At 39.4% G+C, this 22423-nt stretch overlaps 1 protein-coding gene across 2 annotated transcripts; it reads left to right on the top strand.

Moving 5' to 3' along the window:
- The first annotated feature begins 168 nt into the window (after window positions 1-168).
- LOC140923229 (lysine-specific demethylase 5A-like) lies at window positions 169-20834 on the top strand. 2 transcript variants are annotated; one of them, XM_073373315.1, is made up of 27 exons: window positions 169-405; window positions 507-584; window positions 864-923; window positions 1095-1157; window positions 2592-2660; window positions 3475-3591; window positions 5115-5219; window positions 5641-5767; window positions 6366-6586; window positions 7032-7187; window positions 9837-10109; window positions 10489-10581; window positions 10736-10824; window positions 11493-11775; window positions 12692-12886; window positions 13266-13383; window positions 13496-13562; window positions 13682-13803; window positions 14275-14425; window positions 15086-15203; window positions 15528-15674; window positions 15953-16073; window positions 16194-16281; window positions 16781-16919; window positions 17203-17382; window positions 17486-18442; window positions 18986-20834. In XM_073373315.1, the coding sequence occupies exons 1-27, from the start codon at window positions 250-252 to the stop codon at window positions 19655-19657; spliced, it is 4965 nt and encodes a 1654-aa protein (XP_073229416.1). In that variant the 5' UTR covers window positions 169-249; the 3' UTR covers window positions 19658-20834. The 2 variants fall into 2 exon arrangements, with proteins under 2 accessions (XP_073229416.1, XP_073229415.1); XM_073373314.1 differs by having other exon boundaries at window positions 6363-6586.
- Window positions 20835-22423: the final 1589 nt, after the last annotated feature.

The following is a 22423-nucleotide window of genomic DNA, read 5'->3' as shown; positions in this document are numbered from 1 at the left end:
TGGAGTTGATTTTTTTCAGCAATTTTCAAGCACTTGTCTCCTCATTTCAGTGGCAACTTGACGTCATGATTGGAAAGCTCACAGCCAATCACACACTAGACTGACCGTCACGTGCTCATCCAAACAAAAAGCGAGTGGAGCCGTCAGTCATATGAGATGATTAGTCGATTTTAAAAATGGCGTTGGTCTCGGCGAAATGCAAGTCCTTTGTTTTGAAATGGCTGGTCTTGTCCTGACTAAACAGCAGTCATGGAGGACGACGTTGAAGAGTTCGTTTTTATCCCACCTCCAGAGGCCCCAGTCTTTGAACCTACTGAAGAGGAATTCCAGGACCCTCTGGCATATATTGCAAAGATAAGGCCTTATGCCGAGAAAACTGGCATTTGCAAGATTCGACCTCCCCCGGTTAGAAATCTTTTTTTTTCGCGTAGAAAAGTCTTTATTTTCTGATGTGATGGCATCCATTTAGCCATCAAAGGGGTACTAACTCTTACGTGTAATCCTAGGATTGGCAGCCCCCGTTTTCAGTAGACGTGGAAAGTTTTAGATTCACACCAAGGATACAGCGTCTGAATGAGCTAGAGGTAATATAAAATTGTTCGTCTTTTTTCAAGAAATCCGTTGAGTATCACATGTAATAACAAACCGAAATTTGCTCCGAAGAGCACAAAAAGTGGCTCGCATAGATCTCTGATTCATACTCTTACGTCTAAAAAAGTTAAACGCTGTTTTATTTGTCAAGAAAGTTCTAAGTTTTGCCTGTAAACTATGTATAGTGATTGTAGCCAACATGTGTCCCTCCCATTAAAATTCTCTTTTTGCTTCAACTGCTCCTCGTTAACAGCTCTTCCTTTTTTATCCAGGCAAGAACGAGGGTGAAACTAAACTTTTTAGACAGCCTTGCCAAATTCTGGGAACTTCAGGTAAATATTGTTTGTCTAAACGTCTTCCCTGTTGGGTAAATGTTCACTATGTTGAAACCTTAACTCGATGGCAGCCATATTGGTTTCGTCATGTTTACTTCGCATTTGTTATTCTGAAAAAAAATTCTCCTCACTCTAACTGGTTTCGTCGTTGGATGGCTCATTTTTCAGGGAACATCCTTTAAGATTCCAACAGTTGAAAGAAAATCATTGGACTTATTTCGTCTTTATAAGGTAAGAGAAACCAGGGACATTTCTTCATGAAAATTGAAAAGTCTCTGTTACTGAATGCAACGTGGACTTTCAATTACGTCCGTACATTTGTTAAGCACCACTCCCTTCGTTCCAGGAAGGAGTTACCTTCCATTACCAGGCAAATGATTGGATAAAGAACTCTTATTGCTAGTATCCATTTTGGTGTGCATCTTTCACAGCGAAATATTCCTCTTTAACAGTATTCATGGCAACATTTCTTTGTTTCCTTCGGAAGAATGAAGCTTTGTGCTTACCCTTGTTTTATAGAGGGTGTGTTTTGAGAATTGAAAGTGAACTTCCAGTATTTCTTATGTAAAATGTTACCTAAAATGGCGTTTTCCAGTGCCCTTTCACTTCAAGGCAAACAGCTGTTTGAATTTAGGAGCAAAATAGGAAATGTAAGCAGGCACTTGTGATCTTTAAATAGTTCCTTGTACAAGGTGTAAACAGAATCATATTAAACCTTTAGTTAATTCTTGTATGCCATCTACATCTTATGGTGTGCTGATGGGCCAAATGTGGGTGTGTGAATACTTGAAATATTCTCTAGAAATAGCTTGTTCGTGCACAGATCTCTATCCCTGGTTAAAATACAAGACTTAGATTGTTGTGTGTGGCCCACAAGCCTTTAGTCCTTGTGGAAGCGTCTTTTCTGTGTATTCTTATTTTCAAATACAACCAACAAATGTACCCATAAAGATCTAAGAACCTTGTACATATTTTTGCTGGATCTAAAAGATTTGTAGACCACTTACTTAGACATATTTATCTAAAGTCTACGATTGAAAACGGAAGAGTTATATTATTTTATTATGGATAAAGTAGGGTTGAAACATGCTTTTGCAACATATTTTTAGTACTGTATTTGTTGCTTCAAGCTATCAAAAGAATTATGTTTTTGATGCAAATGACAATCTCTGTGGTTGTCCCCTGCAAATGTGGGCTGCCACTTGCCTTTTGTCTTGAAGTGGCAGCTTTTATTTGCCTGTTGTAACCAAAATATTAGTAATATTTTTACTTGCCTCCTTCACTTAACACTATGTTATAGTCTTGTTACCACTTAAGCCACAAAGTCATTTTATTGAAGGGATGCAAAACTTTTTCCCTTGGATCTGTTTTCAACTGTTTTTTTCAGCAGACATCTGTAAACTATCATCATTGAATGAGTAAACACAAATAGACATTGCTGAAGGCAAGGTCCATTTGGAGGAGTAAAATATACATAGCCTGCATGCGACAGGAACTATTACAGAGTGCGAATTGTTTTCTGTTCTAAAATCTAGGATACTTAGCGGTACATTGGATTTCACACTAGTACAAAAAGTTCTCTTGTCTAATACACAGTAAGGGTACTGGTCTAACCTACTATACCAAATCTTCTCTATTTATTAATTTTTGGCCATTTTTTGTCAGACTGTGAATCAGGAAGGAGGTTTTGAGTATATAACAAGGAAGAAGAAATGGTCCATTGTTGCTCGGAAGGTATATTTACCATTGTGTCTTCTATCTTTTTGGCCTATGCAAGCTGCGTCATAACACACATAAAGAAGAGAGTCGTCTCAAATTATTCTGTTCTGCCATGGTCTATGCTGGCAATGTTAAAATAAGTAGCAACAGCCTTGTAAGTTGGGAATACAAAACAAGACTTAGTGTACTAAATAACAGTAGCTTCTTGGTTATAAACTGAAAGCAACTACAGCTGTATAGCATTTTTGGATAAACAGTTAACAATCCTTAAAGTTGAGGTAATCTTCCTGAAAAAAAATGCCCAACTTGACAAGCCACTTTAAAGGTTCTCCTAATGGTAAAACCATGAACAAAATTGTCAACCATTTCATAAGCTCCTCCTTTCTGAAATTGTCAAAAGGCATGTTATCTAGCCTGTTGCACGATGAGTCCATGACATCCTTATGGTTGATGTTGTAATCTGCTGCTTATAATGTTAATTAGTTAAGTCTTAAAAGTGAAGTTGTAGCTCAGATCTCTAGTTTTTAGTCCCAAAGGAAATATGTATCTTATCATCAACATTGTACAACAAGGTGAGGCCAGGTTTGGGTACCTAAAGAAAGCCTGATTTTTCTAGGTGGGAATCAAATTCTCTGAACATCTGTATTTCTAATAGAGTTCTTCAGTTTTAGTCAGTATTTTGTTAAGCCAGTATTTATCCTAGTTTAGTTCAGATTTTCTTTTGTTTCATGGCAAGGAAAATACTGGTTTAACCTAAGAATGGAATCTACATACAGCATAGCATATCCAATCCTCTTAACATGTTTTTTTTTTCTAATTTCCTTTACAGATGGGTTATCAAGTTGGCAAATCTGCTCCATCTTTATTACGGATGAACTATGAGAAGTATCTGTACCCTTATGACATCTTCCAAGCAGGAGCCTTCACTGGTGATCCCCAGCCAGGGGTTAGTAAACAACATTAAATCAGAGAAATTAGAGAAATTTTGTCTAATTTCTCTGATTATTTACAACTTATTCTCCGTATTGTTCGTCCAAGTCTGATGACGAGAATTGTGTCATTCCAGAAAATGTCTATACTCCTGCCCACGGATGGTTTTTCAGATTAGACCCCACCCCCCATCTCCTTGGAATTTCCGTCCAGGAAGGGTCTTATATAACCCCCCTGGAATTTCCTATTTTCCTTTTAGTGGCCTTTAGAAATTCATAGTATTTATAATATTAGTGACTGTTTACCGCTTAAAAATCACTGTTCACATCTTTACACACACCTTTTTTTATTATCCCTGATACATTTTCTTTGTTTTTTAAGACAATATTTCTAAAATACATTTTGCACTCTCGATTAATTTCATTTCAGCAAAGACGTATTCAACAACTTGCAAACCAACAGTTGTTTCGGCAATGCCAAGAAACACCCACAACTTCCAATCATTTATTTACACAAGACTACATGTACATATATGAATAAAAAATGTAACTACTTTTGTGCATGAATAAAACTAAAATTACAGACACAGTTTATCAGTAAATCTTTGGCCTTTGATGTGGTATCAAAGTAAAATCTTTTAATTAACAACTTGTCTAAGATATAACAAACATTTTAAAATGATTAGAATGAAAAGTTGTTTGGAACTGTAAGGACTCGTGTATAATCCTTTCTGTGACAATGTGCAATGTATACATCATATATAGTGGTATGGAGTGACCCCTTGTTTTCAAAATGACTCCATCATCTGTGGTGGAAAAGTCACAAGAAATTTGTAGTCCTTCCAAGAAGTTGGTGCATTTGAAATTCTCAGTAATTTAATGTTTGATTGAAACAGTGAGAATTATTGCAGACGTACAAGTCCAAGTAAAGCTTGAGGGATTATTTTTTGGTTATGGAAATGCTTATCATAAAAAATGTGTCTCATTGTCATTGAATTATACATGTAGCTACAAGTAGCTTTTATAGAGTACTATAGTGATGATGTCATGAAAATGAAATTTCTGAAATTATGGGATTTGTCAGGATATTCTGAAAGAATAATGTCCAACCCTAACCCTTCTAATTTTTTTTTTTTTTTGGGGGGGGGGTCGACCCCAAAAAAATTTAGAAGGGTTTGTATGGAGTTTTCTAAGCATAACTGGGCTACGATCTCAGAGACAATTCACCCTGAAATGCTCATTTTTGGCAAGTAGGCCTCTTGGACATTGTTCTTTCAGAATATCCTGACAAATCCCATAATTTCAGAAATTTCATTTTTATGACGTCACACTTTGGTACTTTATTTTTGGAGGGAAAAGGAGAAGTGTTGAGAATTTGATGAAGATGCAGTCAGTAGCCATAAAGGAAATGATTTATTAAATACAGTTTTCTTTATAAATTCTTGAAGGTCTAAAAACGTAGTAGTCTTCTCTGCATCCTGCTCTGTTGTTTCAGAATCTAAACCCAGTCAGAGGTTAATATTTCATATTGTCTTATCAGAATGAAGATACAAAGAAAGAGGAAAAAGATAGGGACTTCATTTCAAATGCACCAAACACCAATTACCAGATGTCACGGAGGTCAAAAAAAGCTACTGCCGAGGAGGTAAAAAGGCTTATTTTTTTAAAAAATACACCACAAATACTTTTTGTAAAATACACCACAAAATGATATTGGATGTTCCACCTTCATGTGATTTTCCTTATGTTAAGCCTCTAAGTGAAAATCAAGCAATGCCTATTAAGCTTGCTAGTGAGAAGTAAAGCTTTAAGTCCTACAAGTTCTATATGGATTGAGTGAGAGCTGGGATGGTGCGCTGGTGGGATCACTTTCCCCCCACCAGTGTGTCTTAGGGTTGAGTCCCAGCGCGGCCACCATATCAGGGTTGAGTTCATTGTAGGCTCTTTTTTCTGTTCCAAGAGGTTTTCTCCAGGTACTTTGGTTTTCCCCTTTCATCAAAAGCCAACATTTCCAAGTTTCAATTTGATCTGGACAAAGTCTTATTCATTCTTGTGTGTTTCTTCAGCTTAATTCAATAGACTTTGAAAACAACCCAGAACTGAAGAAGTTACAGTTCCTTGCTCCTGGTCCTAAAATGGCTGGGTTGACTAAGGGCACTTTGCAGCCTAAAAAGGAATTTAACATAAAGCAAGGTAAGATATGAAAATAGTCACTTACTACCAGCATCAGCAGTGTTATTGTTATGAAAGTGTTTTGTAAGGTCCTTGTTTTTTGGTCAGACATTCTCAGTCACCAAACATGAATAGTCCAGATTAGGGAAGTTTGACCACCAGTTTGAGTTTGGCTATTGTTGAATTTTGGTGAAGTTTCCTTGATGGTTCACAGTGCACTAAGCAATCAGGAACAAGGAAATCACGATAGATAAGCACTTATAATGGCTATAAAATGTGTAAGTAAAAGGGAGCAAGATTGTCCAGATTAATCAATTTTTACCTTCGGAGCATTCTTGTGATCAACTCAAGGATGAAGTTACAAAATAGAAGCCAAGGTCTTTTTGTGAGATTTCTTAGTTAGTTATATAATGCATGAGAACTGAGGTAATTGTGCAAAATCACGCCATTCAGTATTATCAGAAACCCTGCAGCTGTTTTCACTTAATAAGTATGCTTTGGGATCCTGGTGAAAAACATTTACCGTCTTTATTTATTTGCAGTATTTGTTTGTTCACTTACTCTTTCAGTATGCATTGCACTACGTTTAATTTACTACACAATTATTATTTACGAGCAGAACTTGAAGATAGCCCAGTCAAAATGGAATTCAGTGAGGATGTCAAACCAAAAGCTAAGACACCAGACAAGACTTCACCTTCTCCCTCTAAACAAAAAAGACTTAAGCAAGCTCTCAAGCTTAAATTTGAAAGTGTACTACAGAAGGAACAGTGCGAGATGAGTAGAAGAAGACCAGTGAGAATGGCCAGCAGAAAGAATTATTACCCAAAAATTGTCCTGGTAAATGTGAATGTCATTATTCCTACAAAGGGTAGCCATACAAAATCTGTTCATCCAAAAAAACCACCCATGCCTCTCTCATCATTATTTTCTTATTTCAAAAGTCACTGGTGGTTCAGACTTGGAGGGCTGCTTATAGTCAGCTTATAGTTAAAAGTGTTAACCTTGATGGTTAACATTACTTTGAGACTCATTCCCCCTTGTAATTATTGTTTATTTGTGGTTGGGTAAAAGTTGGTTGTCTTATTGCATTTGCTTTTGTCATGATTTTAAAGTAAAGAAATGCAAACTCTTTGATCTATTTCTGTCAATAACTTGCAAGAAAAAAAATTGGAAAATTACCCCCACAGTACCCTGTCCAGGGTAGAGCAGAAATGTTGTCCTCATACAGCGTGTCTCAAACTTTGTATCTCTGCTTTAATATCTTGTTCATTTTACCCAACAGGATGAATATTTATGTCAAGTATGCAGCAAAGGTGATTCTGAGGAAAGCATGTTACTTTGTGATGGCTGTGATGACAGCTATCATACTTACTGTTTGATTCCGCCATTAGCTTCTGTCCCTCGGGGAGACTGGAGGTGTCCAAGATGTGTTGCTGAGGTTAGCAATAAGCTTATTAGTATTACATTTATTTGAACATTAGTTTCTTACCACTGCCTAGTTCTTGTGTTTTCTTAAGTTCACTTGCATGCACTTGCATAAATGTTATCTTTGTCAAATTTGTGTTTTACTCTTCATGTATTTGCATTAAGGCACTTCTGAAGTTGAGTGGTGGTTTTATTTTGTAATAATTTTGTAGAGGCTGTTCATACTAATAAAAACTCCCAGCATATTTACACTACTTTGGAACTCAAGAAAGAAATAGTCAACATTTGACTTTCCCTCTGAAGAAATTTTATTTATTGATCCATGAGTTAGAACCTTCAAGCCTGTGTCCTTAAATCTTGAGTTGATAGATTAAAACTAGCAGTAGCCGTTGGCTATGAAATGCGGGCGAAACTGCTTTCATATGAATGTGAATGCCCTTTTATAAGAGTTATAGTGTCAATAAAGGAAATCACTGTGGATCATGAAAACTGGATTGAACAACACAGTAAACAAGACTCATATGTAATTCAGTGATTTTATTCACAGTTGCTTAGATACAATTAGCCTGCAAATGGTAAGGAGTGAGGAGAGACGGTTGTATTTGCCGGCAAAGATACTTTGAAACAGTAATGCGTGACACAAGTAATGCGTGTATCCAGTCATGCACGAAGTCTCCCATTTAGTACAGTACTTTTTAACCTGAATTAAGTCTGCTAGTGAGTCAGTTGTAATAATGATTGTTGCATCACGTGCATATGCATTCACATGTTTACTGTGACATCAGCCTTAGCATCAGACGGACTGTAAACTCAACACCAGGGCCTTCGCGGCCACATACCATGCATATTAGTTGGTATAACATCGGAATTCCAAGAATTAAAGACAGTTTACCCAGTACGCTAACAACAATTACCCACATTGTGAATAACTCCTTTGTTACCAACACATTTGCACGTGCATGGAAAACAGCAGAGGTTACACCTATTCTCAAATGCGGTAATCCAGATGTCCCTAACAACTATCGCCCCATCTCATTATTACCAATAGTCTCAAAAGTCACTGAAAGGTTGGTACATGGACAACTTATGGAGCATCTAATTAGAAATAATAAACTGGCAGCACATCAGAGCGGAAATAGAAAGCTTCACTCGACAGAAACAGCTCTGTTGTACGTTACAGATCAGTTGCTCCAGGCTATGGATAACAAGAAAGTTTCCATCATGGTCTTATTAGATATGTCTAAAGCATTTGATAGTATTCGACACGACATCTTGTTATCCAAGCTACAAAATCTCGATTTTTCCCAGGGTGCGTTGGATTGGTTTCAGAGTTACCTTTCTAACCGACAACAGTGCGTTCGAATTGGTGACGCAGTTTCTAAAGTACTCCCACTTGAGTTCGGAGTTCCGCAAGGCTCTATTTTAGGTCCGGTTTTGTTTACAATCTATGTTAACGACCTCCTTTCTGTTCCTAAACGTTGTCTATCTGCCTCCTATGTTGATGATTGTAAATTGTATTTGTCCTTTTCACCTGCCGAATTACCCACGTCCATCCTCGCCTTAAACGAAGATCTTACGAGAATATGTCAGTGGTGCTGTAAAAACTCTCTTTTGATTAATCCGGACAAAACTAAGGTTCTAGCTGTTGGATTACCACAACTTTTAAAGAAACTGTCATCATTCAGTATAACACTTTTTGACAAGGAAATAACACCTGTGCCTGTCGTTAAGGACTTGGGTGTTCTTCTCGACACACGCCTCAGTTATAACCAACATATCACTGAGATTGCCTCTAAATGCCTTTTTAAATTGTACCAAATTAACAGAATCAAGCACCTCCTGGATAGGAAAACACTTCTGTTAGTAATAAATTCATTTGTCTTTAGTAAACTCCAATATTGTTCAACTGTCTGGAGTAATACCAGCAGCAGCAATATTGACAAGTTACAAAAAGTCCAAAACTTTGCTGGGCGAATTATTCTGGGACTAAGAAAGTATGACCATATTTCGGATGGGTTGCGATCATTGAAATGGCTTCCTATTAGAGAGAAACTCATTCTAAATGACGCTACTATGATGCACAAATGTATTAACAAGCTTGTTCCAGACTATCTTGCTGATATGTTTAAATCACGTTCTCAAGTCCATAATAGACAAACTCGATCATCTGGTGCTTTGGATATACCTTTATGTCGCCTGTCAACAGGGCAGCGCTCCTTTGCTTTCAGAGGAGCCAAACTCTGGAACTCCTTGAATGATAACATTAAGTCCTTAAAATGCCCCAGGAATTTTAGACGTCATCTTACAAATGTTTTATTAAGTTGATATATTATATTATTGATATATATTTTGTAATTATAATATTATTGTATTTACATTCTCAATTAATTTATATATTTGTATTTTTTTTATTCTATTGAGCTGAAAAGCCCACTTAGGGAGCATCAATAAAGTGTATGTATGTATGTATGTAATGTGAACAGATTTGGGGAAAATCTCGTTAGACAGTTAAAAGTGTGCCACTGACCAACTAAAAGGTGGCAGGCTCCTTCGTCGCCTGCAATAAATCTTTTATTCAACTTTCCTTGAATTGTGTGAAGTTAGTTGTAAATTATTACAATAGTGCATGTTTTGATGAAAGTAGTTTTTTGTCTGTCTGCAGGAGTGTAATAAACCTGTAGAAGCCTTTGGATTTGAACAAGCTAAGAGAGAATACACACTTCAGTCATTTGGAGAAATGGCTGATAACTTCAAAAGAGAATACTTTAAACTGCCACCAGAGCAGGTGCCCACTGATGTTGTAGAGAAAGAGTTCTGGAGACTTGTTTCATCAACAGATGAAGATGTGACTGTGGAGTATGGTGCTGATCTGCACACATCTGTTCATGGAAGTGGATTTCCATACAAATATAATGCTGTAACCAGTGAGGAGGAGGTGAATTATGAAGCTTCAGTGGTTCTTAATGGCAGATTTTCATTGGGCAGTCAAGTTCTGTCAGTTTTATATTCTGCTTTTCTGGATTAAATTTCAGTTTGTTAATGGAGGAGGCTGGTGTTAATGTTAAAACATGTTATTGTTGTCATTCAGTGAGTTATGTCTAAAAATACACACGAACGATATTCAATTTAATCCTCTTAATGATAGACATCACAAAGTGCTCTTATTTAGCCCCAATTGCCCAACATGAACTCCAATGGAAATATATACACAATTTTGTGTAATGGCTGAAGAAGTAGCTAAGGTCCAAGTTATTTTCATTTCTAGAGATAAGCCTGTTTATGTTTGTTTATTTCTGTTTTATCTGTCCTTGTAGTATTATGCCAAGTCAGGTTGGAATCTCAATAATCTTGCAAATCTGGAAAAATCAGTGTTGTCACACATCAGTGCTGATATATCAGGAATGAAGGTTTGTTGTTATAATTAGCTCTGACCCTCTATTTCTGTGTTCAGTTCATGTCCTTGGGTAGTTAAGCGAAAAATAAACTATACTTCCTTTTCCCTCGCCCCAACAACAGTCATTGGGGTAGCTTTTTTATGTTAACTTTGATTTTCTTTTGCAGGTTCCTTGGATATATGTGGGAATGTGTTTCAGCAGTTTTTGTTGGCACAATGAAGATCACTGGAGCTATTCAATTAACTACATGCATTGGTTAGCAAATTTTTTTTTATTTCTACCCCAAAACCCAGGGCACAAAGCAAACTAGATACCATAATAATATGCACAAGCAGTTTTTTTAGTGTCTGGTTCATTCCCCCAGGTAACTTAAAATTCATTGTATTGCACTGCACTTTTTACAAACTTTGAAGGGATTTTGGGTTTTTCTGTTTAGTCAATGGTTTGAGTGGGGGTGGGGTTAATGGAAATCACAATGCAAGGCACTCGCCCAGCTTGGCACACAAAAACAAAACTGAGAATGATTTTTGACTTCTAAAGAATAGCAAAAGAAATCACAATGAAGAGTGGAATTCTTGTTGAGGGAAGGAGGCAGACATTGCTTTACTCTTGCAAGTGACAAGAATAAGAAAGATCAGAAAGATCTTCGAAGCAAACTAGTCGATTATTGCCCGAAACAAGACGATCCTTGGCAACAAACCTTGAAACACAGAAACAAAAAAATGGATAGAAATCTACCAACCACAAATCAGAAACCATGACTTTTTGATCTTGTTCAAGTAAACAATGTGTTTCCTAAGAGGTCCGCTAAGATGATTGAAGAAGCCGAAATTCCTTTGATGTTTGCAAAACACCCATCATGATACAATGAATTTGGCACTAAAACTAGAAGTTGTGTCACATGTAACTGCTGTGTTTTGCAGGGGTGAACCAAAGACATGGTACGGTGTGCCAGGAGACTGTGCTGAAGATTTTGAGCACTCTATGAAAGAATCCGCCCCAGAGTTGTTTGAAGCACAGCCTGATCTTCTTCATCAACTTGTCACTATTATTAATCCTAATGCACTCACAGCCAAGGGAGTTCCTGTGGTCAGAACTAATCAGTATGCGGGCGAGTTTATTGTTACGTTTCCTCGAGCATATCATGCTGGATTTAATCAGGGTCTGAATTTAGCTGAAGCTGTCAATTTTGCCACTGCTGATTGGGTATGTTGTCTTATTCTTGATACTTTATTACTTGCATGCACTGTAAAGATATGTTAAGGTGATGACCACTGGTAACTTTGATAAAACAATTCTCAGACTACATATACCAGAGGCTTCAATAAACTGGCAGCTAACAGCTGCCTTTTGGATCTCTTTCTTTGATCTATTAAGATTTTATGGGTAGGTTTGTAAAAAAAGTTGTTCTTTGGTTAGTAAAAAACACCATATTTAAACAGTTATTTCTGAGCTTCTAGCTTTCACTTTTTTTCCAGGGGAGCACCCCCATACTTCCAAGAGGAAAGGGACCTTGCAACCCCTTTCTTGGTCACGGCCACCTATTCCACCATCGGTCGGCAATCACCTATGGAAAAGTAATTGAAAACCTGGGACTACCTGCCTCTCCCCCTTCTTCCTACCCATCCCCCCCCCCCCCAGCCCACACACACACACACACACACACCTGCAAAGAAAGAGGAAATTGCTTTAACAAATCTCTTGCATACGGCCAATTGACTTTATCCTACTTATACAAACTAACAACAGTTTCCTTTACTTCCCTCTTTGCTTCTTGCTTTGCTCCCCTGTAACAAAAAAAGGAATTGCTCTCTTGAATTCTATCACTGAGGCTAATTGAAGTGGTTTGTGTAATGTGGACTTAAGCTGTGATGTGGAAGGTTGTAATGTCACATTTGTTCCTTTACGGAGAATCTAGCTTTTTGCTGATAATATTGTTTTAATTTCCAGGCACCAATTCATTTTGTCTTATCAACTCAGTTTTGTCTCATTACCTTACAAACACAGCACCAAAATTATTATTTATACACTTACATTTTCTTGTTGTCCATTTAAAAACTTATTACACCTGCTTTTTTTATTTACGTGTAATTATTAAAAATTCATTTGAATGTTTTTTTAGCTGCCTATGGGTCGTCACTGTATTCAACACTACCGAGAGATGGCTAGAAACCCAGTTTTCTCTCATGAGGAGTTGGTTTGTAAGATGGCTGCAGATCCAGATGGTTTAGATCTGGACCTTGCCAAAGCAGTCTATGATGAAATGCTTGCAATTGTGGAAAAGGAAGCTAATAGAAGGCATCGCTTGGCAAAAATGGTAAGCTGTGAATGCTAAGTGGTTTATTAGAGGATTTTTTTTAATCATCTTGCAAATGGATTAGCAACAAAACAAAAGTAGAGAGCTTGGCAAATTAAGCACTGTTTGCGTGTCAATAGTTTCTTTAATGACCCAACCCTGCAATTATACATTTATGCATTGTACTTTCTTTGAGAAATTTGAACACAGATCTGAAAAACTGAAAACGTCAGTGATAATGGGCTAATTTTACCAGCATTGCCACTGGTTACATTGAGTTATCATTTTTAGCTTAGTGTGAAGTGTGGTGCAGGGTAGGTTTTCTGACTGACTAGGTTGTGATTGCTAATACTAGCCAACTTTCCATTGCCAGTTTAATAGCCAGTTTCATCTTGGACAGGGTATTCCAGAGTTTGAACGAGGTGAAGCGTTTGAGCTGCTACCCGATGATGAGCGACAGTGCCGTGTATGCAAAACCACATGCTTTTTGTCAGCTGTCCAGTGTTCATGCAGCCCTGGTAAGATGTAGTTTGACACCACCTCACATGGTCACCTATGGGTTAATTTTCCACTTCTTGTATCTAGTTTTTGTGATATATTTAACATATTTAAATCTATTTTTGTGTCCAGGTAAACTGATATGCATGGACTGTGTCCCTGAACTGTGCTCTTGTGAACCGAACGAGAAAAGTTTGAGGTAAATAAAAGTAGTTGGTATGTTCAACATACCTCAAAATGTTACATACATTGTGAAGAGGAAAAATCGCAAACAACTGTGAACGTTCTTATTAATGTATTATTTTTATTTCATTTTAGATACAGGTACACTCTTCAAGAGTTACCTTCTATGTTGCTACGTCTCAAGAGAAGAGCTGATTCATTTGACAACTGGGCCACTGAAGTCAAGAGATCCTTAGATCCTTCAGATCCTAAAGTTGGTGAGTTATTGAAGATTTTTTTTTCATTAATGCTTACAGCCTACAGTGAAAAGAAAACTTTTAACAGTTTGATTAATGACCTTGCATCTTGAGACCAACTTTACAGGAATAGGCCATTTCTAAGTTTCAAAAACCCTCATCAAGTTGCAGCCTAGTAAAAAGCCATTCTTCTGAAAGCAATGCTTTACTTTTATTTGTATGAGAATGAAAATCGGACCAATTTAGGTTTCTGAGAAACTGCCCACCTACCCCTCCCCTAACCCAACATTTTTCCCTAAGTGAGAAGTAAGTGTTAATGTTGACTTAGGGGAGGGGTAGGTGGGCAGTTTCCCAGAGACCTAAATTGATCCTAAAAAGCTATTTTCATATCAAAGGCTTTGCAACTATCCTTGATTTAAACAGTGGCTTGGGACAACTTGGAAATGCTGTTTATATCTTACTGACGTATTAGTTGTTGTTTTTGATTGACAGATGTCTCAGAGCTAAAGGATCTAGTGAGCACTGCAGAGCAGAGCCAATTCCCTGACTGTGATTTGTTCCAACAGCTCAAAGCTGCAGTAGCAGAAGCTGAACGCTGTGCTAGTGTTGCTCTTCAACTGGTCAGCAGGAAGCACAGAACCAGGTACAATGATATTGAAGTTTGCATGTCGTTGAAATCCAAATGCAATCAAAATTTTAAACAGGGAAGCTATTGGAGAAATTTTTCAGATTCCAGGAGCTATGATCCTTCAATGTAGTTATGAACTGCAGGAACTAAGCAATAACCCATTGTTAGTTTTCAGCAATGAGGAATTTGGTGTGATCTATGTCATATCTATCGCAGCCATAATTAATAGGATCATAACACACTCTCATCTCTTCTCTCCTGCATGAGGACAGTATCTGTTGAGGTTGGGTGCCTGGAATATCCAGGGGCTTCCACAATTGGCAGCCAGCCCCTAGATTGAAACAATGCCCCCATGACTAGCACAACAGTGCAACACAGCCATGAGCCCCCACACGAAAGTAAAGGAACAGGCACCCATCACACTGAAAACTTCAGGGGAGAAAAAAACAACAAAGCCTAGGGGGAGGAAGGGGGAAGAAAATGGCTGAAAGAACCCAGCACAAAGGAAAGCTGAAGGTGCCAATGCATCATATGATCAATGTAGCCAGCTACTGGGCATGAGCATGCCAAAAACCGCTGACCTCAGGCACTTAAGGTGCTCTTAGTTGTTAACTTCTTTAAATTGCATTTAAATGCATCTAACTTATCGTTATATGTTTGTTGTGTTTGTTTTAGGCCTCATGGTGGTTCAGATACTGTTCCAACCACTCGTCTGAGTCTTGATGAGCTGCAGGGATTTATGCAGCAACTGCAGAACTTGCCTTGTGTTGTTAGAGAAGCTGAATTAGTGCAAGTAAGTGACCAGTTATTTGCTAAGAAAAAAGCATTCAGTAAAAGCTGCTGGAAACACAGTAGAGAATTTTTTCAGAATGTTTTGGTTTTCTAATAACGGGTTCATACATGACAGATGCCCCCATCGCTGATCCTTATTTCACAGCCTTACTTTGAGTTCTGTTAAAAGTAAGTTGCAAGTTATCCTCCTTTCTGTGAGGGTTTTTTGCTTGGGTAATTCCAGTTTGCCAGTTTACACTCCTGTCAAAAGCCAACTCTTCCAAATTGCAATCTGTTCTGCAATGCACAAACACTCGGGCTGATTGGTTCTGAATTGTCCCTGCAGGAGTTGATGACACATGTGGAGAGTTTTCAGTGTGAAGCTCAGAAGGTGATACAGAGTGGTACAACTGACGTGACCAGACTACAGCAGCTACTGGACAATGGCCACACTTTGGATGTTGATTTGCCTGAAATACCCAAACTCAAGCAGGTAAGGACAAGTATTTTTGTGAAAGCCCAAATGTCTCTGCTGTTACCACAGCAGGATTAGCTCAGTCAGTAGAGCACTTGACTGAAGAGTGCGAGTTTCCACAACCGGACCATTACTCGGGGTTTTAAAATAACTGAGAAGTAAAGGTACTGCCATTGCCTTGCAAACAGTACACCTCCACGTGGCTCAGATAACCACGTAAAATGATACATTTACACTCAAATAATGTCCATTTTCTTACTAGTGTACTTAATTTTATTTTTTTGTCTGTGTTGCAGGAACTACGCTTGGCTAATTGGTTAGAACAGGTAGATGTCACTCTTGCCAACACTGAAGAAGTCTCGTTTGATACCCTACAAGAACTACTTGAAACTGGAAACTCGCTTCCTCAGAAAACAGGTATTCAAGTTTGTCTACAGCCTTTGAAATTATTATAGCAACCTTACATTTCACGCCATTGTGGAGTTCAAAATCAGAATCTTAGTTTCGTGTTTTGCCCAATCATCTCTTTTTCCACAGCAATTGAGAAAGCAGTCAGCGAGCTCCGTGGTCTTGTGGCTCTGGGTGAACGGTGGGAAGAAAAAGCAAAACTGTGCCTTCAAGCAAGGTAAGAAACATACATGTGACTTATACCCTGCATCTTTAAAACGAAAGAAAAGGTCGTTTGGAATCTAACGAAAAAAACAAGCAGACCTATAAACATTTATAAACTAGGTGACGTAAACATTGAAGAGAGTTTTGGAGGGGGAAAAGAGGAAGACTTGGGATAAGTAATATAGCTGTATTTTAGTAATTTTGTTTTAGAAGCTTTAGAGTAGGAGCTGCTTGTAAGGTCTCTCCTGATTGGTCGCAGGAAACAATGTCATGTCATTCTTCCAATTGTTTTAGTATTGTCTGGGGTTAGGGGAACGTAAAATTGGTGACTTCTCTTCCGAGCAGCTGCTACATAAACCCCAGTTGTCCTAAAAGTGTGAAAAAATGCTATCTACAGAGTGAATGACTCTTCCTGGACAAAAGTAAACATCAACAGCTCACATTTTCTGAACATGGTGATTACTGTGGACAATAATATACTCATTGTAAATTACTGTATTGTTTTATAACAGGCCGCGTCACGTGATGGCTACAGTGGAGGCAATCATACAAGAGGCATCTCGTGTGCCTTTGTACCTACCAAATGTAAGCGCCCTCAAAGAAGCTCTGCGTAAGGCTCGTGAGTGGTCTGACAAGGTCGATCAGGTTCAGGTAAGATAGGCTTGTCCACTCCTGAGATTCATACCACGTTAGAAAATATCTCAACAGAAAACACAGCGTTTTGTTCTTTAGTTTTTGACACAACTGTAAAGTCAAGTAGTTTAAAAACCTCTTAGAACGCCTCTCTTCTTGGAAGCTTTTTGGAGAGAATTTGGAGATTTCAAGTTTTGAATTCATTCACAAGAAATACAAGAAGTACTCGAAAGCTAAGGGTGCGGTGTTCGTTCTTAACCGAGTTGTAGTCATCGTAACCTGCTTTATGGTGTACTTCTAGAATGACAATTACTATCCTTACCTTGACGTGCTGGAGTCGTTAGTGATGCGAGGGAGGCCCATTCCTGTACGTCTGGAACAGCTCCCACAGATGGAGTCCCAAGTGGCAGCTGCGCGCGCCTGGAGGGACCGCGCGGCAAGGACATTTCTCAAAAAGAACTCGACAGCTACACTGCTGGAGGCAAGTCATACTCTAACTCATCTTTTGATAACCTTTAGGAAAAACATATTTGTCGAAGGATAGTTGGCGAGAAAATTCATTCCTTTTTTTGTTTCTTTTACAGATCTTGTCTCCTCGCACAGACGTGGGTTTATACAAGGCATGCCCAAAACCACGCAAGAAGCGCGAGAAGGAAAAAGAAAAGGAGAAAGAGAAGGAAAAAGAGGTGATAATCGATCTTGTTGCGTTAGACGAGTACATCGGCAGAGACCCTGCCTTGCAAATCGCTGAGTTTAGAGAGACTGAGAGAAAAGAAATGGAGACAATGCGACACTTGCGTGAAGCTAATATACAGCGACAAAAGGAAGAGGACAATAAACGCAAACTGGGAGAAAGCCTGGACGGGCAGTACTGTATATGTCGGCGGGGACCAGACGGGTTTATGCTGCAGTGTGAGCTGTGTAAAGAGTGGTATCATGGCTCCTGTGTGCCGCTACCACGAACCCAGGGTGGGAAATCCATGGGCAAAGGCTCAGCGGCGTTGGAAGCAGCAAAAGAGCTGAAGTATCTCTGCCCGCTTTGCTTAAGATCCAGAAGACCGCGTCTGGAGACTATCCTGTCTCTGTTGGTGTCGTTACAAAAACTGCCCGTGCGTCTCCCCGAAGGGGAAGCACTGCAGTTTCTCACTGAAAGAGCAATGAACTGGCAGGATCGCGCGCGGCAGTTTCTTGCTGACGAGGATGTTGTGTCTTTGCTGACTTTTCTTAGTAGAACTTCCACCAGCTGGCCTCAAGGAGTTAGTGCTGAAAACTTGTCTGCGTCAGCTGCGCTACTGCGGCTCGCCCAAGGAGGCCTTCAGAATGACGACTCGGAGAAGGCCGCCGCATCAAGTGATGTCTCTGTCACTGACGAAGGGAGTACAAGTGCAGCCGAAGCTAGACCGGCTTTTTCGGAGGAGAAGCGAGCACGAGCCGAAACACTGATGATGGAGGGTGATTTACTGGAGGTGACACTTGACGAAACTGAACAACTGTGGAAAGTGTTACTAAGTCAGAAGACCCGTGAAGAACAAGAAACACAGGTACAAAAATAACATAATTGTCTTTTATTTCTTTAGAATGTGAATTCCTAAGCGGAAGTAACAGCACATTATCGCACCTGCTAAAGAAGTGTGAGTTTGTGCGTTCTGCGGCCAGTTTAATCGCGCCCTCGAAACTCAAGAGGCTCATTACTCGGTTTAATGAAAACAAAACGCCAAAACAGTCGGTAGAGGGTTATCTACAAGTTATTGGTGTAGTCCGCAGCCTTTGCTTTTTCATCCCAGTCGCTTTCATGAATAATCCTATTTTTCGAGCAGTGTTGTGGTAAGGAACGCTTTGTAAAAAAATTATTGCATGTATGTGACGAATGACACTCAAGACTATGTTTTTCCTCTAATGTCGGTGCCGAAAAACTACAACACACTAACCAATCACTATACCAGCAGCTATTAAATCAAAGAAAACCTAATTGGTTGATAAAAATTTGCTAGATTATTTAGTCAAGCACAGCGCTTCGTTCGTATTAAATATTTGCTTCCATACTTAATTGAAAACCCTTCAATGATATTTTCAAATTTTTGCAGCTTTTTGAGGCGAAATCCGACAAAGAAAAGGTGAAGAGAAAGCGCAAAAAGAAAGACGACGACGAAAAGGACAAAGACAAGACAACAAAAAAACTGTCAAGTAACAGTTCTGCTTCCAACACGACAAGTGAAACGGAGATAACAAAGAAACGACGGCGGAAGGATAAAGAAAAAGGAAAGGAAAAAGCGGTCAAGGTGAAACAGGAAGAAATAGTTGATGTTGAAGAGGATGATGACGATGATGATGACGACGAGCTCTGCGCGGCCGGCAAATGTACAAGACCCCAAGGAGACGAAGTTGGTTGGGTGCAGTGCGACGTCTGTGAAAAATGGTACCACTTAGCATGTGTGGGACTAAGCCCAGAGAAAGCCGAGGCTATGGACTCTTATAACTGTCAACAATGTTTGATTGGGGCGTCGTCATCTACTAACGTGGCCGCGGGAGGGACACCCACTGCTGCCTCACCCGAGTCGGAAAATATTGATGTTGATGGGACCACACCCTCTGCCACTACCCCTACCTCCCCAAGCCCTCCTGTCTGCATAGATGAGGTTCAAGGCTCGGAGGCCGTGCATTCGGATAAAAACGTGGAGTCGACTGCGACAAAGGCAGTGCGTCCGGTAACCATGATCGATTTGTGCTCAGATACAGAAGATATGGACGCCGAGTAGGCGTTGTTTAGTGAGAACACGCGGAGACGAACAACATGGATAAAAATGATGGGTCGTGACCTGTTAGAACAGTTCAACTGATTTCACTTTGTACTCTTTGTACTATAGCCTCTTAACAATGGATACAAGAATATTTTTCGAGGAATACATTACATGGCGCCCAGCTCACATGCAGTTGTGCGTCTATATGCGAACAACATTTTTTTAAAAATGTGTAATATTGCTATGGGAGACGAGTTATTCACTAGTTTTGGATTGAGTGTGGTCGCAGAGCTATCGTCCAATTTGCTAGAAATCCGCGTCTTTAACACAAAATGATTCTAGTAGCGTGCGTGAGTAACTATCCTGGAATTTGGTTGCTTCCTTGTGGAGTATCTTTCTTTGCAAATTCTTCTTAGCAGCTTGTATGGAAGGAATTGGGGTCGGGGAAAAGCCTGTGTGAACGAAATGTGCCATTACCCTCTTCGTTCTATCGACAACCATGCGGCCTCGTAGTAAGCCTCGATCGAAAAGATTCCGAGGCCGTTTAACCAATTCAGGCTTTGAACGTGTACAAGCCAGCATATGAATGATAGTTCAGAGTTTCGGAACAACTCGTATGCTATTTTAACTATCGCTCGAAAAATGAAGAATATTTCAGATGATTCACGAATTTTGCAAGACCGCGTTTCTATGAAATCTTGATGATTTTCTCCTCCTCTTTGGTCAAACCGTTTAACTTTACTCCAGATTTCATAAAATTGCTCCCAAGATCAAAGTTGCAGTGTACTATTGCTCTCTTCCAGCCTACTAGTGGAGTGACTAGTAGCCCGTGAATCATAAAATCAGAATATAATTTTTTTCATGCTTTAAGGGTTTAGACAGTTTTTTTCTTTTCTCATGATTTACCTTTGTGAAAAACGGGATACTTTTTGGTTTCTAGCACGCTTCGAGGTGGAAAGTTACTGTGAACAAATTTAGCGTATTTATATAGCCTTTGTATAAAGTTGTCTATGATCGTTTGTATATTTTCCACAGCCATTCTCTTATGGTACTGTTATCTTTCATCAATCTAGTTGGTCAAAAAGCACGGTATTACTCTGTTTAGCTGTTTCCGCCTTCAACCCCTACAGAAAGCCGTTCATCAGTATTTAATTCCCCTAAATAATATGCGCGAATAAAAAGAATAGTTTGAAAATGTTGAGAGTCCTTAGACTATGTTTTTTTTCAATAAAGTTCTTTGTCCAGTTCTGGTCCGCTATGTCACGCAACGCTGAGAGCGTAACGTAGAATTGCGTGACAGACGGCCAGAGCTGGGGTTAAGCACACAATATTTTAAAGAGCTATACTGTCATACCGTAGTTGCAAAAGTACGTACGTTACCAGTCAAGGGGTAAGGTAGAGGACAAGTTAAGTGTATCTTTACTGCATTTTCTTTCGGGTCTACTGACACGGATTATCCCCCGGTGATGTGATGAACACCGTGCGCTGTGATGGCCGTCATAAACCTCTTGGGCTTATATGCTGTTCGACAAATGTTTCTTAAGCGAATTTGCCCTTCTGTCATTTCATAAATTATGCTGACAAATGCACGAGAAAAAACGAAATTTGAAAGAAATAGTTCTTCAAAAGAATATAATCACATGACCTACATTTATTTGGGAAAACAAAACCAAGTTTGACGCGTCTACGTGTGCACTTGGAATTTTTTGGGCCGTATTAGTCTCGTCTTTTCCCCTCCGGATACATGTTAGAGCTTAAAAAATGGGCTGCAAGTCGTCCCAGAATTAGAAAAATAGCAGAAAAGGACTGTAAAACAGGCTGCTGGGTCACCTGACAATTAGTAGGCTCCTAATTCCCAGAGGTCGCGGTCCTGATCCCAGTCGCTGACCCCATCTCATTCCAAGGATCCTCTCCTACTCGGCCCCTGTGGCGAAAGACGGGGCCGAGGAGGAGTGGACCCTGAAAACGAGGTTGTCGCTTACCAAAAGGATCGCGGCCTCTGGAACGGGATTGCTTTTCTAAGTAATATTATATTCGTCCCCAGAGCCCGTCGTTTCTTTTGGTCACATGGACGCGGTCTTGAAACGTCCCTTTCAAATTAAACCAGGAGTCTGGGGACGAGAATGTAGTAATGTAAACTTCGTTTGCGCATGTGTGCTAATTGATTCCCACAAGCGTAGTAAGTTGGCGAGGTTATAGGTAGTGGTTTCAATAATTATACACGTTTTGAATGGTACGGGCGATGCCTAGCATACGTGTGGGGCTGCGGGGAGCTAAAGCCCCGGTTCCTCGTGATCAAGTAGAGGAACTCGCCTACAATTTTTGACCCGAGGGCTAGCCATCGCTTGTGGTGCCCTCGCTCTGACATCGGTAACCTGTGATCAGGAGTTCTCGTTTTCCGGGGAACGCGAAAGTCTGTGGACAGCTCCCATTTTAAGGAACATAGCAAGAGGGCGCTTAATCCCAGGTTTTTGTTTTATTGATTTACTTTTCGACCTGAGTATTCTATTTTCTTGAAATAACTTAGAACGAAAGCAAAGAAAATCAAAGAGAAGTGAGCACATGGCAGTGATTTTAGGAAGCTTTCTACAATTCCAAATAGTATTTTTAAAAGCTGAATTTCGACCAAATCGATACTTCGAAGAAAACAAAATGCAATCTTCACCACGCAAACAAGGATGGTATCCTCTGTTAGAATAAGACGCCCGAGAATTAGATGCCCTGTTCCTAACGCCCATACTGAAAAAGTGTGAAACTTAAAACAAGTTTGTTTTGAAGCATCTT

This window comes from Porites lutea, chromosome 13 (assembly GCF_958299795.1).
Source record: "Porites lutea chromosome 13, jaPorLute2.1, whole genome shotgun sequence".
NCBI lineage: Eukaryota > Metazoa > Cnidaria > Anthozoa > Scleractinia > Poritidae > Porites > Porites lutea.
The sequence above is the reverse complement of the archived record's forward strand: the minus strand, read 5'-3'. Positions and strand labels throughout refer to the sequence as shown.

Coding starts and splice junctions, on each gene's coding strand:
- LOC140923229 (XM_073373314.1), top strand. CDS start 250: ATGGAGGACGACGTTGAAGAGTTCGTTTTTATCCCACCTCCAGAGGCC. Junction 1,158..2,591: donor ACTTATTTCGTCTTTATAAG/GTAAGAGAAACC, acceptor ATTTTTTGTCAG/ACTGTGAATCAGGAAGGAGG. Junction 16,920..17,202: donor ACAAGGTCGATCAGGTTCAG/GTAAGATAGGCT, acceptor GTGTACTTCTAG/AATGACAATTACTATCCTTA.